Source organism: Rhodnius prolixus, unplaced genomic scaffold (genome assembly GCF_049639745.1).
Source record: "Rhodnius prolixus isolate KJV_2025 unplaced genomic scaffold, Rpr scaffold_6, whole genome shotgun sequence".
Taxonomy (NCBI): domain Eukaryota; kingdom Metazoa; phylum Arthropoda; class Insecta; order Hemiptera; family Reduviidae; genus Rhodnius; species Rhodnius prolixus.
In genome coordinates, this window is record NW_027411634.1 from 42818956 (window position 1) to 42834070 (window position 15115).

At 33.3% G+C, this 15115-nt stretch overlaps 2 protein-coding genes across 2 annotated transcripts; one reads left to right on the plus strand and one right to left on the minus strand.

The window, feature by feature from the left end:
* Positions 1-18: 18 nt before the first annotated feature.
* On the plus strand, positions 19-2196 carry ND-PDSW (NADH dehydrogenase (ubiquinone) PDSW subunit). Its single transcript, XM_074141521.1, has 4 exons — positions 19-177; positions 259-394; positions 1110-1249; positions 1504-2196. Exons 1-4 carry the CDS (start codon positions 87-89, stop codon positions 1638-1640), a joined length of 504 nt encoding a protein of 167 aa, XP_073997622.1. The 5' UTR covers positions 19-86; the 3' UTR covers positions 1641-2196.
* A 378-nt stretch (positions 2197-2574) lies between these two features.
* Positions 2575-14686, minus strand: LOC141460972 (modular serine protease-like). The gene is made up of 13 exons (XM_074141512.1): positions 14158-14686; positions 13400-13457; positions 11561-11683; positions 11219-11368; positions 9949-10065; positions 9469-9642; positions 9162-9388; positions 8677-8889; positions 4427-4591; positions 4224-4345; positions 3968-4135; positions 3257-3413; positions 2575-3170 (listed from the first exon to the last, which is right to left on the minus strand). The coding sequence occupies exons 1-13, from the start codon at positions 14201-14203 to the stop codon at positions 2980-2982; spliced, it is 1911 nt and encodes a 636-aa protein (XP_073997613.1). The 5' UTR covers positions 14204-14686; the 3' UTR covers positions 2575-2979.
* Positions 14687-15115: the final 429 nt, after the last annotated feature.

The following is a 15115-nucleotide window of genomic DNA, read 5'->3' on the forward strand; positions in this document are numbered from 1 at the left end:
TTATTTTAGTAACCTATTAGGGTTATAAAAAGTTCTAGTAACAGCTGGTTGAAGGTTATGCTAGGTGAAGGCTGTTAAAGTGAAATATGGGGGCCGATAATGAACAGAAAAATTCGTTTTTTAGGCTGGCTGATGCACTTTATCGAATCGTTGACGGTCCTGTAGTATGGTTTAGAAGTAAGTTTCTTAAAGTTAACTTATTACTTATATATTTCTGTTTCTATTTCTGGGAATATTATAAAATAATACTTTTTATAGAAACAATTGTTGAACCAAATCGCCAAAATTACCCTTGGTATCATCAGAAATTTAGAAGAGTACCGACAATAGATCAGTGTTTTACAGACGATCCAATATGTAAATTTGAAGCCAATCAACAATTTAAAAGAGATAAGTATGTCTTGCTGTTAAATTTTTTTTTTTAGAATGCCAAGAAATTATTATTCAGCAGCCCAAGAAAGACATAATTTTTTCACTTACGCTATTATCTCCAAATCACTCATTTTTACATAATATCTTTGTAATTCTTAAACCTAAAAATCTATTCTTCTATTTTCTTCCAACTGTCCCATTAGCACCACCAAATTATATCTCGTAAAAGCAGTTTGTGCTGTTCTTGGCACATAAAGCGTTCCGTTCTGAAACGGATTCAAACTGTCTATATCTCCATAACATTGGTTGTAACCAACCTTTCTTTACAATCGAATTCAATATCTTCTTTTCTGTTTCAATCGAGCCACATCTTTCTACTACAGATTTCAATTTAGACCCCAAGTTCATTCTAATCCTTTTACGCTGACACTCTCCCCTGAACTCTCTAGAAACTCCAACGATGATTGAGATCTGCAGCCTCGCGATCTTCTTCTGCTTAGTGGTGGTCATCAGCGGATGATTAACATTCGAGGTTATCATGCTAGAAAATTAACTTATATTCATTACATTTAGTTGTAACCAGATAAAGCTGTGAATTTCTCTAATTAAAGTAAATTGGGACCACAAAAAAAAAAAAGAAATCGTCAAGTTTATTCTTGATAATTTAAAATTAGTTGGAAATGATCGAGTGATAAATGCTAAATGTTGAAAAATGTTATCACGTTTTTTTCTTGTAGGGCAGTGGATAGTGAAGTATTGAGCATTCTAAGAAAACGGTTTGAAGATTGCGTACTTTATGAAGGCCCAGATAGTAAAGTTCGCTGTGCACACATTAGACAGCAATATGAAGAAGCAGAGACTAACTGGTTTATTAAATGTTAGTTAATTCTCAACAAATACAATCTAAAGTTTGTAAATTTATTTTTATTGGTTATTGATTATTACTTTCTCTTAACTGTTCTTACTCACGAGAAATTAATTGGCTTCTAAGAGATTGATGTGCTTAGAAAAAATTCTAATTTGAAGAAATTAGTGGATTTACAACTTAGATTATTGAATTAACAGGATGTCTTGTTTACATCACCTTTTTTTTTTTAATTTGTATTCACTGTTTTTTAAATTCTTTTTCAGATGGAGATCTGGGTGGTTATGGTGACGCCGAGAAAGCTTTGTTGAAACAAAAGCACAGAATAATCTGGGAGAGACGCCATGGGCCAGTCGGTTCTGGTATGAAGGATAATAAAAGTACACCTGAGTTTGCCGAATAATCCTTCACTATTTGTAGTAACATTTGTAAATTAGTCCTGAAACTTTGATGTTTGTTTGAAATTCGGGGTTAATCAAAAGAGTCGATTATTTGTTAATAGTTCTTTTCTCTTACAATGCTAAAATTGTACCGATAATGTTTATTTGGTATCGTTTGATTTACTTATCATTGATTTGAGCAATCAAGCATAAAATTGGTATTGACATCGAGTCTGATTTCTTGAAAAAAAAAAAATTCTCCAATTAAATTAACAATGTTACTTCTTTTTAGAACGGGAGATTGTCATTCATTTCTTTATTTTACTGCTAATAAGCAAAGTATTGTGATCGCTTCAAAGTTTGTAATACAGTTTTACCAGATATTACTGTGTAAGGACTTACCAGTTATATTGATAACGTTTTTCGTGAAAGATGAATTCACTGAAAGGAGGTTTTGGAGCTTAGAGGTTTCTTGGAATTTTACCTACATAAATTGAACTCCGGTAATTACTCTCGAAGTTGAGAGATCTTCATACTATTGTCAGGACTATTTGAATAAAATATAGTTTTGAAGTTTCAGTTATTCTTTGTTTTGACCTATCGTTCGTTTGTTCTCGTGTTTGCGAAAACTTTTTTTTTTTAAATTTGCTAAATGTGTACCAAATATGGTCTAATATGGTATAAGTAAATTATACCTTTGAGAAATAGAAATAACAAAGTCAGTGGAGCGTTTCCCACACTATTTCTTTGTAGGAAATCAAAGAAAAAACTCCAAGCTAAAGTTATCACTTCTGGCAGTTTCTTCCAAACACAACATCTGAAGTACACATTAAATGCTCTTAACTAATAGTCCTCTGTGGGGAACGTTTCTATATCAATGTTTCACTTGAAATATGCAGCTTTGCAGCACAACGTAATCATGGTCTAATAAGGTTGCTGTTCATAAATAGATTGTCATCAATTTTAAAAACAAGAAGTATATTGAACTTTTCTCATAAAAATGTATAAATAGTAAAATAATTACATTAAATCACAATCTTGTTAGATCTTGAATAAAATATTTACATCTCGTTATAACACTAACCCCCATTTTGCATGGCTTTGGACGAATTTTAACACCTGGAACTGTACAGTCGTTCAGCATTTAAAACATCAAGACCTTCGTAGAAACTTTTGCTATTCAAGAAATGTTTAAGTCACCTCTTCTTTGTCAGGATGATCCGAAATCGCGTAGAAAAAGTATAGAGTAAATATGGGGTTTACGTGAAAATAAAAAAAAATGTAGCTGGAAATTCGATGTATCCGTAAACAATTTTTACCGTTTTTCTTTTGTACAAATTTCATGTCGATTGGTGGAAATTATCAGTTAGTGTGATGGGGTTTCAGAGCTTTCACCACATTTTCTAACCAGTCTATGTGTTCGGTAACGTTGGTGAACGCAGCGAAGGTGTCTTCATTACGTAGTTTTAACGAGACAATGCCGTAAACGTAATGCTGCTTATTTCTGACAAAAGTAAGTCCTCCTCCACTATCGCCCGGTTGTACTCCAGTGCCTGTATATTCACCAAATAATGTGTGAGTCAATATAAATAGATGTGAATAGAAGAATAAGCTAGTTGATAAAAAGTTAATATATTACCATTACTATAGCCGGCACAGAATTTATCGTAAGTGATAAATCTTAAGAATTCAGGTGGTGATTCCCTTCGGCATGAGTCATAATCGTAGTAGGGCAATCGAGTCATCTCTAGCGAGTCCGTCGGCGTTTTAAATTGATTCAGCCCCCATCCGACAACCTGAGATTTTTTTTCAATTTGTTTTTTAATATATATTTATGAATATAGGTCCAAGACCTATTAAAATAATATTAATTCTAGAAAACTAACAGAAAACATTTCAGTAACGTCAATTAATGAGGAGTGTATAAACAAGGTAAAGATGTACTTGAGGGCAATGGTGTATACTGGGATCTGGCAGGGAGAGCTAAGTTTTATTTTCTACATTGAGAGTTCTGGCTGATGTACGGTCATCTTGGATACCGCAGTCATCAACACAGGATATTAATTCTTGAATGCAAGAACTGTGATGAAATGGTTTTGATTGAAGTAAATCAGCATGGTAAATTGTTTAGGTCAATGTGTCTGTTGGGCGAGCTATAATCTCCAGGGAATGTGCAGTTTTTAAAGTAGGAATATCTTAGGATATAGTGAGGTTATCTGGAAGACACGCTTTGGGAAGGGGGAAGATAGAAAAGAGTCACCTTAGTCTCAGTCACACAATAATTAGGATTAGCTCACCACAGGTAAACGTCAGCTTACCATCTTATTAAAATGACAACATTTTTACTAACAGTGCCCAACATTCCTAAATAGAAGATGCCTTCGGCGAGCCAGTCCACGCAAGCAGGTAGCACTACCGTGGATAGAACAATAGATTTCTCCAGATCCAAAACGGCAATATCCTGTTCATAACTGTTACTCTTGCCTCTGTAAGCCCTCTGCGGAATCACTTCCTTTACCTGAACACGCAATAAATATGTGACGACGAATAAAGATAAATAAGATTAATGAAACTAGAACTCCGGTTGTTACAAAAGGAGTACTCACGTCCAATCTTTGTTCGTATTTATCGACCAAATTCCAGGCTCTTCGATATTTTCCAACGGCAACTTTCATGTCTCTTGCAATTCTCACTTTCTCTAAAGCTTCGTCATACACACAGTGCGCGGCTGTCACAGATTGTAATCAATCATTTATTCGTACAACATTATATTCATATAACTCTTCAAATGAATTTGTTATGAAAATACCTGTCAGTATTATATAGGGCGATATAATGGTACCACCGCAAGCGTGTTCCCAAACCCCCTTGATTCTCAAGTAGAGTCCTGCATGCCATGGGTATTCCCCGATTTCAGTTTTAGTTCCATAACTGATCAGAGGTCTTTCAACATTTGCATTTGGTTTACCACAATCTAAAATCGAGAAATAAAATAAAAGTGTAAAATGATATTTACAATAGACAAATACACTCACTAAACATGTTTAAAGCCTTTTTTCAGACTCAGCGGACCTGAAAACGGTTATTTCATGTGAAAACTAAATTTCAATAATTTGGCAGATCGCAGTTCTTTCACTATCTAGTTAGCAGAAAGTAAAACTCTACTGAGTGAAATGTTAGTTCCTTTTAGTTGACTTCCTTCAAATTTGGAATTTTTGTTACATATTTAATAGGTGTGGGGGGACTACTACTGCAAAATGAGACTGCAAGTGGAAGCCCGGAAGGGCTTCAATAGAATTCCTCAGGATACTGTTATTGAACTACATTCGCACAAATTTATACGAAGTTTAAAGAAACTCGTACAAGCCGATTTCCAGCTGATCTACATAAATTCCATATTATAATCGATAATTTAAATTTTATAAATTCTTTCCAGAATTTTTAGGCTTCAGCAAAAGTTAGCCTTGAATCAAGTGCATTTTAAAAGATTTCTTCATTTTCAGAAATCCTTTTGAAAGCCTAATCTTCACATCATTTTAACATTGCAAATATTAGTCCTTTTTCGGGTTATGGTTAACTAGTGACCAGAATCTATTTTTGCACCTCGGTAACCCCACCACCTAGCAAATTACTTCTCTACCTTAAGTTTATTAGAAGATGAAATAACCGGTAACTGTGTCACCGTATGGTGATTCCAGGTTACTTGATTCAATTCTCTTGTGAAATTTAAAGCTAAAGCCCCTCATCGAGCATTTTATGTAAAGTTTACCAGCCACAGACTTTGGGGAAGTGAATGTCCAGAATATACCATCGAGAAGTATTTCTTTGTAGGAGAACAAAAATTTCCAAAAGTGAAAGTAAAAAGTACAATGAAAGTCTTGATTTCATTTTTTTCTCAGAGACTGTTCATTTGAATAAGCAACTAAAAAGTAAGTTAGTTTAATTTGACAAGAGAAACATTTTGTTTCTATCATGTATAAATAAATCAAGAAATAGAAAAATTAAGAATACTTTTCAGAGGCCCATAGTTTTAATTTGTCTCAAGCCCCCACGATGCTGGAGATAGCCCAACGCAGCATTTCCTCATAAAAAAAAACCAATGTGGTTCGAGTACATATGGAGTACCCTAAGATTTAATCTTGCTGAATAATCTTCTGCAAATCTGCAGACTGTACGAAGGCAGCTTTACTTATAGTAAGAATTATAATCACCAATACTTCAAATGTTTCCAAATTATTTTTAAATAACCGGTTTCTAATTTTAACTTCAATATTTTTTTTACTGACCCCTACAATTAAATCATTGGTTGTACCACCTACTAACAATTTTTTAGTCTGTACTGATGGATATTCGCCAGCAGCAGATTCATATATATAAAGATGAGAACCAAGTACCAATTCAGTGCTTAGATATTTCCAACAAACTACCTTATCAGTACAGAAAAAGCAAACGTTCCAGGTGAATAAATACATAATTCAATTTCACTATAAGTAGGTTACAAGATCAAAATGGCATGAAATTTGAAGTAATCACGAAGGTCTGTAATAGGGAGAATACAGAATGGGAAAACAACAAAATGCTGGTTTCAAATAGATATTTATTTTTCCAATATAAATATGATTATTTGGAAACAAATAAATGTAACTCAGTCACTGCACACATCAACAAGTGAGAGTAAATTTAAATATCACATATAAGTTGTACAATTGATTGAAGAAGAATACAATAAAATAAAGCTCTCGATTTGATCACCGCAATATTTAACATAGAATACTGAACCGTTTGAAGACCGTCACGTGATCACTCGCCGGGAATATTGTTTTTAAATTAAAAAAATTTAACCTATTATTTCTTTTTACTAATATTGTAAATGGCAAAATAAAACTTATTTAAATACTGCAACCTCCCGGCGAGCAACACGCAACTATACAGGCCAACAATAACAATACTGTAATATTTAATCATTAATATTTTCTATCATTATATTAACAAATTTGTAGAATTTTACAAAATTAAAGGTAAAAAATAATAACAAACTTCAATTTATAGAATAGATGTAGCCTGGAAAAAATAACTGGGTGTTATATACAGAGGTACCAACCACGTTCAGAAAGGAGTTAGATTTCGTATGTATATTTTGTACTACCACTTTAACCTAACTATTACATGCGACTTTTTCGTCCGAACATTTTTTAATACGAACTAACACGGATTAACAAACCAATGTCTTTCCATCATTAATCCATTGGATTTAAAAATTGGGGCCACAAATTTTACTAAAAGAGGCAAATATACTTCCGAATTATAAATTCAGACAGGTTCAGAATGTTTTGAGAGACTAATTCATCAGGTAAGTTTTTATACACAAAATATTTGAATCTTTTTTCAAATTTTAGAAATTGAGTTCTCCTAGTTAATATTTTTTGGCCCCCTGAAATAGTGTTTCCAAGAAAATGGATTTATTTTGAATAAAAAAACAAAAAACTAAAAATTGCAGAAAGCACAAGCTTATTCTTGATTGTTTGGATACCACTAAACTGACCCGAAGATGGTTGGTGGTCATAGCACCCTTAACCGAAAGTGCATCATCATTGTTCACAGATTGTGGCGTGGAACTAGGATCCTGAGAGTCTAGAGTAAATGATAAAATTAATAAAAAATTCTGATAAGGTGAGCACTTGAATATAATTGTGGTGGTAGTCGGTTATCAGGAGTGTTAATGATGCATTAATGTGACCATTACACTGGAATTTGCCACACTATACGAGCAGTACTAAATGTATTGCTAAAAATTTTCAGTAGAAATTAGTTGAAGAAATCTGCAAGACTGAAAGTTCATTTTCCTGAAGGATATTGATATTTGTTTTTTCCAGACTTTTCAAAAAAAACAGATCTTCTGGTTTCTTGAAATTCGTCACTTAGACGGACAAAACATGTTTTCCGTGAACGTGATTCCAGAGGCGAGGGTGTACTGACTTCCCTTTTAAGTGTTTTCAAGAAAATGTTTTTGAGTTAATCTTAACAGTAACAAATAGCTATTCTGGAGGCCCCAAAACATAAATTTTTGGTGGCTGAACTCAATTTTTAAAATTTGTCACGATTGGCTCTACTTCCTCTTACTAGAAGAAAGAGGAAGTGAAAAAAGATAATTAAAATCTCGTCACCTAAAATGCAACATAGAGTTTAGTCAGTCAAAAAAGGATTCAAAGAAATATGTCGAAGCAAAACTTAAAAGTTTACATTTCTTATAAGCATTTAATAAGAATATTCAAATAAATATTTTATTAAAGCCGTATTAAATTAGTTGATTTTTTTTATTTGTACCTACTGATAAAATGACGTCATTTTCTAAAGCTGCTAAACAATAATTTGAATAATAAATAATTTGAGATCCAAAGTAGACCCTTGGTAGAAATCAATTATGGCGACCTACAGAATGATAATTAAGGCCAGGAACTACTCGCGACTTAAAATACGCTAAATCCGCACATCTAGCACATCAAGTCTTCCCTTCAGTTGGCCATGTTAAATTTTGCTTAACTTTTCGCATTGCCTAATAGGAGGCTTTATAGATAGACATTTATACTATATCTTGATGGCAGAACTCCGGTAAAAGAAAAAAAGAAGCTGCTATCTTGATTTTACCTTCATTATTGACTAGCTTTTTGGCGTTATTTATTTATTTATTTTTTTTAACAAAAATAATTTTAGTGACGTGTTTTCTTTAAAATTAAAAATAAATTTATTCCTAAAAGTTATAAAAATTTAATTAGAATTAAGGAAAAGAACCATCATTTCTTCTATTTCACAGCGTGTGTAGTCATTTGTTTACTTTATTTTAATGTTTACGGTTAATTAAAAATTTGTAAACTTACATGCGACACAAAATTTAGCGACGAATTACATTTGACTCGTAGCTGTCTTGTTGTTTTTCCCAAGGAAAATGTTTTATAGGAGGGACTTTCGACTGGTTGGACATAACGAGGAACAGGTTGTATATGTAGAGGATTATAGGACGATGTTGCGTCGTCTCAGGATACTTGACAGGTGGTTGTTTACCTGGTACACATCTAAACAATGGTACTTCCCAAGTACCGTCCGCCTGGCACTCAGTTTCAATGAATGATACTGATGGATCAGAGATATGATAAGCGACTTTACATCGAGGACGGACTTTGGTGCCGGGGTTTATTGGTCGATCACATCTGACTGGATCTCCTCGGTAAAAGCAATCCAGATCCATGGAGTCGGACACCAAAGGTTTGCATTGTTCTGTAAAAAAAAAAAAAAAATATATTAACAGCCTCAGTAATCATTAAATGTATTCACAGATTAACCGCACTGGCGTGGCTAGCATTTTCTGAAGCTGGACATGCAATTAACTTTCCTAGTTTTCATACTTAATATTTAAGACGATATATTGTAGTTCTCTTGTGTCCAACACCACTAACGTGCTGCAAGGAGGATTTAATTGGTGAAATGCCTCTTACGCCTCGTAGTTTTTGGAGAATACGACATTGTTAAATGTAACAAAATTTACTAACTGAGACATTGTGGAGGCTCCGGATCCCAAGCTCCGTTGAAGCAGAAAATATTTCGTCCACTTTCAGGCAATGTGTACCCTCTGGAACATTCATAACTGAGCACAGAGTTCAACGGTACCACTGTTCCTGGACCTCCTACACACTTGGAATTACTCTGTTGTTGCGAAGCACACACTTTTACTATGTAACGGCCACCTTCAGGATAATCAGGCAATGTACATCCTCCTCTGATGTAACAGAATGGATATATTTTAAAAATTATTTATGAAAATAATAAAGGTAAGGTGGTAATCGTATGGTATCACACCTCTGGCTGCTGGTAGGCGGTTTAGGCTTAGGCTTGACTGGCTTCGGTTTTTTCATAGATTGGCAAAGTTCTTCATCTTCATCCGAAGCATCAGAACAATCGTCCACATTGTTGCAGCGTTTATTCTTATCTATGCACGCACCGTAGGCACATTGGAAACTGAAGTCAGGACATCTACAAATTGAAAAAGTCTTATTATTTTACTGCTTTTGCTTTCTTCACTCTCTGACGATCATGGGATTGCAATCAGCCAGAGCAGTGGTAAGAACAATCGGAGAAGGTCGAAATTAGTCAAAAGATAATGGAAAATTATATGCATAATTTTAATTGTAATAAATTAAATGAAAAAGCATATCAACAAAATGCCTACTCCTATTAATAATACAGTCAGGTCCGCGCAAGCGGCAATAACGGTCACATATCAGTTGTCAATTGCCAATTGCCAACTGCGCGTTGGACCAAACAGAGAGAGATATTTACCTGATATTAACACACTGGGTGATGGTCTCATCAGATCCGTCATCACAGTCTCTATTGCCGTCACACACGGAGAATTCGTCCACACATTGGCCAGATAAACATTTGAATTCACCGTCTCTGTTTAAAGAATAAAGAAAAACCTTTCAGATGAGTACGTAGTGTTTCATTCAAAAATACGACGAGTAGAACCGTTTTATTACTTCTGCCATTTAATAATTGCGACAGTTATAATCAAAAACAGGGTGTGAACTTACGACGCATTTATCAGAAAGAAGTGAAAATTTAAAAAATTGTCCCTCCTTTTTCGCTTGGGTATTTATTTATTTCCTTATCGGAAATACCAATTTCTGCAGCGAAATTTAAGTAATGAAATAATAAAAAGAAAAACTTGTAACAAATATCCATGATTTGAACGAATGAAAAAAATGGCCTTCAAAATCAGTAAAGCAACATAAAAGAAAACGTAATACGTTTTATAAGGGTTTGAAAAGCCATCAGCAAACTGCAGTCTAAAGACGATGGAAATGAATCTTCTAATGCATGTTCTGAATGTCTAATTTAGACATGTTTGCAGAACGTTGGCGGGTATTATTATGTTTGAGGATAACGCTTTAATGCAGTGTTGGGGGCTTCCATAATTACATTTCACACTGCGGAGTTTCTTTGAAGAAAGGTCATTGATGTCATTTCTCACAATTAATTATTCCTTTCATATCCCACCAGATTTAAAAAAAAGGAAAACAATAATGATTTTATTACTGATAGATCCTCTTGGCCTTGCTTTCGTAGCCATTCCTTGGGCCGGATATTGTCTTAGAAGCACTATTTTTCATCTCCTATAAATTTTGAGCAAACAAAGGAACCATACAGCAAGCCCTTGAGGGTGTGCGGCAATATTGCATCTTTCACATAAATAGCAAAGTCATTCAATTGTGGGCTAGGGCACTCGTCCTTACGGATTCAATTGATCAAATGATTCTGCTCAATTTAATTAATGTAAACAATTAATTTACATTAATGTAAAAAATGCCCCAACGGAATCAGTCAGATCACATTAGGGCAATTTTTAAAGGAACAGCGCCTTCACCTTTTTCCTTCACCTATGATCAATCATTTCATGGTTAAACCTGAGTTTGTATCGAAATTCACTTAGAAAATACAGTCTCAATAATAGCTTGTTTGTACTTATTTAATTTCAACAAAAAATAAAGGCATTTTTTTTTGCAAATAAGCAAGCTTTCTTCTTGTTAAACATACACTTATTTCTTACTTGCATACGGCATCACTGATGGGTTGGGCCACATTTTTACATTCTGGTAGAAGTTCGTCCGAATTGTCTGCGCAGTCTTGTTTACCATCACATTTCTTATGTTTGTCCACACAGGCTCCATAAGTACAACGAAATGCAAAAGAAGGACATCTGGAATTGTTATTATTTATTAAACTACCGTCAAGAATTTAGCGAAACACCTAATATTTTGTAAATATATAAAACTTAATCAGTACAAATATTGTAATAGAAATATGTTTTACACATATCTCGGGAAATGCTTTACATTAGAAAATACAAGTAGTTGGATTAAAATTATATAAAGCAAAAGGAAGTACTCACTGAAGATTGAGTTTGGAGCAAACTGCCTGAGTTTCATCTGTCCCATCTCTGCAATTCGTCTCTCCGTCGCACACTGCGAATGATTCTACGCATTGACCATTTTTACAGCGAAATTGATCACCTCTATAAATTTAATTGTTCCCTTTAAAAAATTATCAAAACTAAAAGAAAAGTAAGTATTAAGTAATTTTGGAGTATTGTGACAGTCCAATTGGGGTAAATCCTTGGAAGGCAATAATATTTTTGAAATCATTACAACACGAAATTCACGAAGATTTTAGATCTTAATGTAAATTTCAGTGATAGAAATAGAATCAGAACTAAAATAGATAATCAAGATGGTGAAAAATCACATTAGCACTATAGTTTTGTCCTTTATGTAGAGTCGCGTATTGCAACATACTTTTGTCATTACAACGATACGAATCTTCAAATTTGACCAGTTAATTACAGAAGAGAAAGAAAGGTAAGGTAAGGTAAATTACAGTTGAAAAGTTTTTCCTCAACTTAATATGTCATTTTATGAGGCGTATTTTTTCATTTTCTTTGAAAACTTATCATGTTAATGTTCGTTTCGAGTAAAAACATAAATAATTTGATAACCCCAGGGTTATAAGGGCACGATAAAAGCTGATAATGCCGCAAACTGCTGGATTATTGCATAATTTTATAAAAAATATTAAACTCCTTACATTGTTTTTTTTTTTTTTATGCAATTAGATCCATTGAATACTATAAATTTTCAAGGGTAAACTTTGGTTTTTCACTAAAAATAAAATGAAATGATAGTGATAATAAAAGCAGTAACAGGAAGTGGCTAGCTCAGTGGTAAAGCAATAGACTCTGGAAAATAAAGTTCTAGATTCGATACTAAATGACTATCCTTAAATCTTCTCACCTCAGAAGCCAATGTGCAGCTCACTTTACAGTAATGGACATTATTGTCTAAAAATAGTACCTTTGACGGAGGTCGGCAGATCACGAAAAGGCCTGATATTGAAGCACTTAGATAAATAATAAAAAATCAATCCATTAAAGCACTATCTGGAAGGGCGAGAAACCGAGAGTAGAAAAAAATAAATAGTTGCAACCCATATATTACTATTGTTGACAACAGTTATTAAAAATATACGAATTTAGTACTTACACAACGGTGGAACTATGAACTCGCGGAAGTTGAGCAAACACGTAGGAGGTACAGGTATGGTTTATTAAACGTTAATCGTGATATTGGATAGAATGACTTGCATCGAGAAACTTGTACGGGCATGAACGCAACATTATTTCAATCCTAATCCCGGCAAAATCTTATATTAATATGGCGGGAATAGAGATCACGTTAAGTTATCAGGAGGTTACGTACCGAGGACAGGAGCTATGATTTTGCAAGGGATAATTATTGTCGAAGTAGAATGTGAACTATAAACAAAAATCGGAAGCAGAGCCAATTAGTGAATTAATACGGTTAAATAAAATTAAACTTAAGGAACATATCACTTATTAATTTGCAATGCCATCATAATATGCGAACGGAGAAACTTTATGAGACAGAAATTTTGCGCCTCCCTTAAAATGTAAATAAAGTATGTAGCTAACTGGGCAAAGAAAAGCGTTTGCTATTGATTTAGTAATTTCCGGCCTATTCTTTTTGGAGGGTTTACAATTTTTTAGCGTCCCTGTGGGCATCTCAATCTAACGATAGGAACAACTCTTGGATTTACATCTCAGACATGACTTAGTATTACTTCTGATAATCTCAACAAATTAATTACAAATCTTGTAAAGAAAAAAACATTGGTAAAAAAAGGTGAACAAAATAAAATCGTAAAAAAAACTTACAAACATCTTGTTTGTCTTGTGAATCTAAAGATGGAGTTCGAGGATGTATTCAAACAATCTGTTTACAGGAAAAAAAATATTAGAATCGACAAAAATTTCGTTATAAATAATTCTTTTAAATTGATTTTTTTCTTTAAACTATTCAAATATGAATAAAATCCGTTGAGAGCAGCTATTACTTTAATAAATAAATATTCTGTTTTTAGTCATTTTTCTCCACAAAATTGTTGCAAGAAAATTTTATCACGTAAATAACCATAGGAGAAAATAGTATAAGAGTTTCAAACCAGAAATCTATTAAAGCATTTAGAAACAAAATATCTTTCTTTGATTTCAAATATAACCTCCTTTCAATAATAATTGTTATAAAAATAATAAGCAAAAAATAAAGGAAATAATTACATCTTTCAGTCGAATGGTAGAAGGTCAAAGCTAAATATTACACACTTCCTTACCCGTAACGATGTTTGTCTTGGCTCTTTCTTGTCTTATTGCTTATAATTATTATTATTTTTTATTTTTAAAGATTTTTATTCGTTATGTAATACTAATTAGAAACTCAAATTAGCATTGAAAAACTTATTTTAGTTCAATAAATAATTATTTTTGGTGGGGGGAGGGAAATTTTCTTTCTCAAAACTTGGAATATATGTTTTAAAACTGTTTAAGATCTTAGTAAACGTTCAATTAATGTTAATGTTTTATAAGCAAAATAAAGTTAATATTTATCAATAATCAAAATAATGTTTAATACTTACAAGTACTTCCAAATAAAAGTATTAAGAGATAAGAGACTTTTAGCATTCTGCTCTGTTAGTACGTTTAATTTGATACTATTGCCATTGAAGTTACTAATGCAAAATGTGTTCTTGTTGGAAATCCCAATGTTGTTTAGGTGGGGATAACTGTTCATTCCCCTAAATATATTAAAACCAGAACTATTCTTCACGACTTGTGAACTAAAAACTAAGAACTTTTGAAATTGAGAAGTTATTAGAAAAACACTTGTGCAATTTCTGTATGATTTGATAAAATTGATTGAATAAATGCATACAGGAGTGTTGAGAGTCACTAAACTTAGATGGATACAATGTTATTTGTAAGTATTTGGCATAAAAAGCACCACATCACATAAGTAACTTTTACAGACTAACATTCAATCAATTCTCTCGTAAACATCATATGTAAATTGGGTGTGTAAGGAGCGGGGAATGAATCTGAGTTTTGAGTAGGAGAGTAGCCACTCCAATGTCAGCTGTACTTGCCAGTTGCCAATAAAATACAAAATACGGCTTTCCAGACCAGAACACACCACAAACATGAGTGAGAGGTGCTCCTGCTGCCGTTATGACGCACATCAAACCGGTTGTGCGTCATTTTTAATTTCTCTGACCGTTCTTTGACACTAGGCTGGAATTTAAAATTGCTATGTTGAATCTTTACTGAAAACAAGAGAATCACCAAAGTTCTTTCAAGTGTCAGGTTAGGTTTCCATTCGTTACCTGTACGTAATGTCTTAAAAACCTTACTGCTGCTCTTATTACTTCCTATTTGACGCGGTGACTTAAATGTCACGGAGCAGCCTTAAGTAACTTCTGATTAATGAGAATTTAACATGAATTGTAAAAGTTATATATTCACAACTGCAACCATAGTATTCTGTCGGCATCCCACAGAGAAGAGTGGAACTTGAAGGTAACTATGTATAAAAAAAAA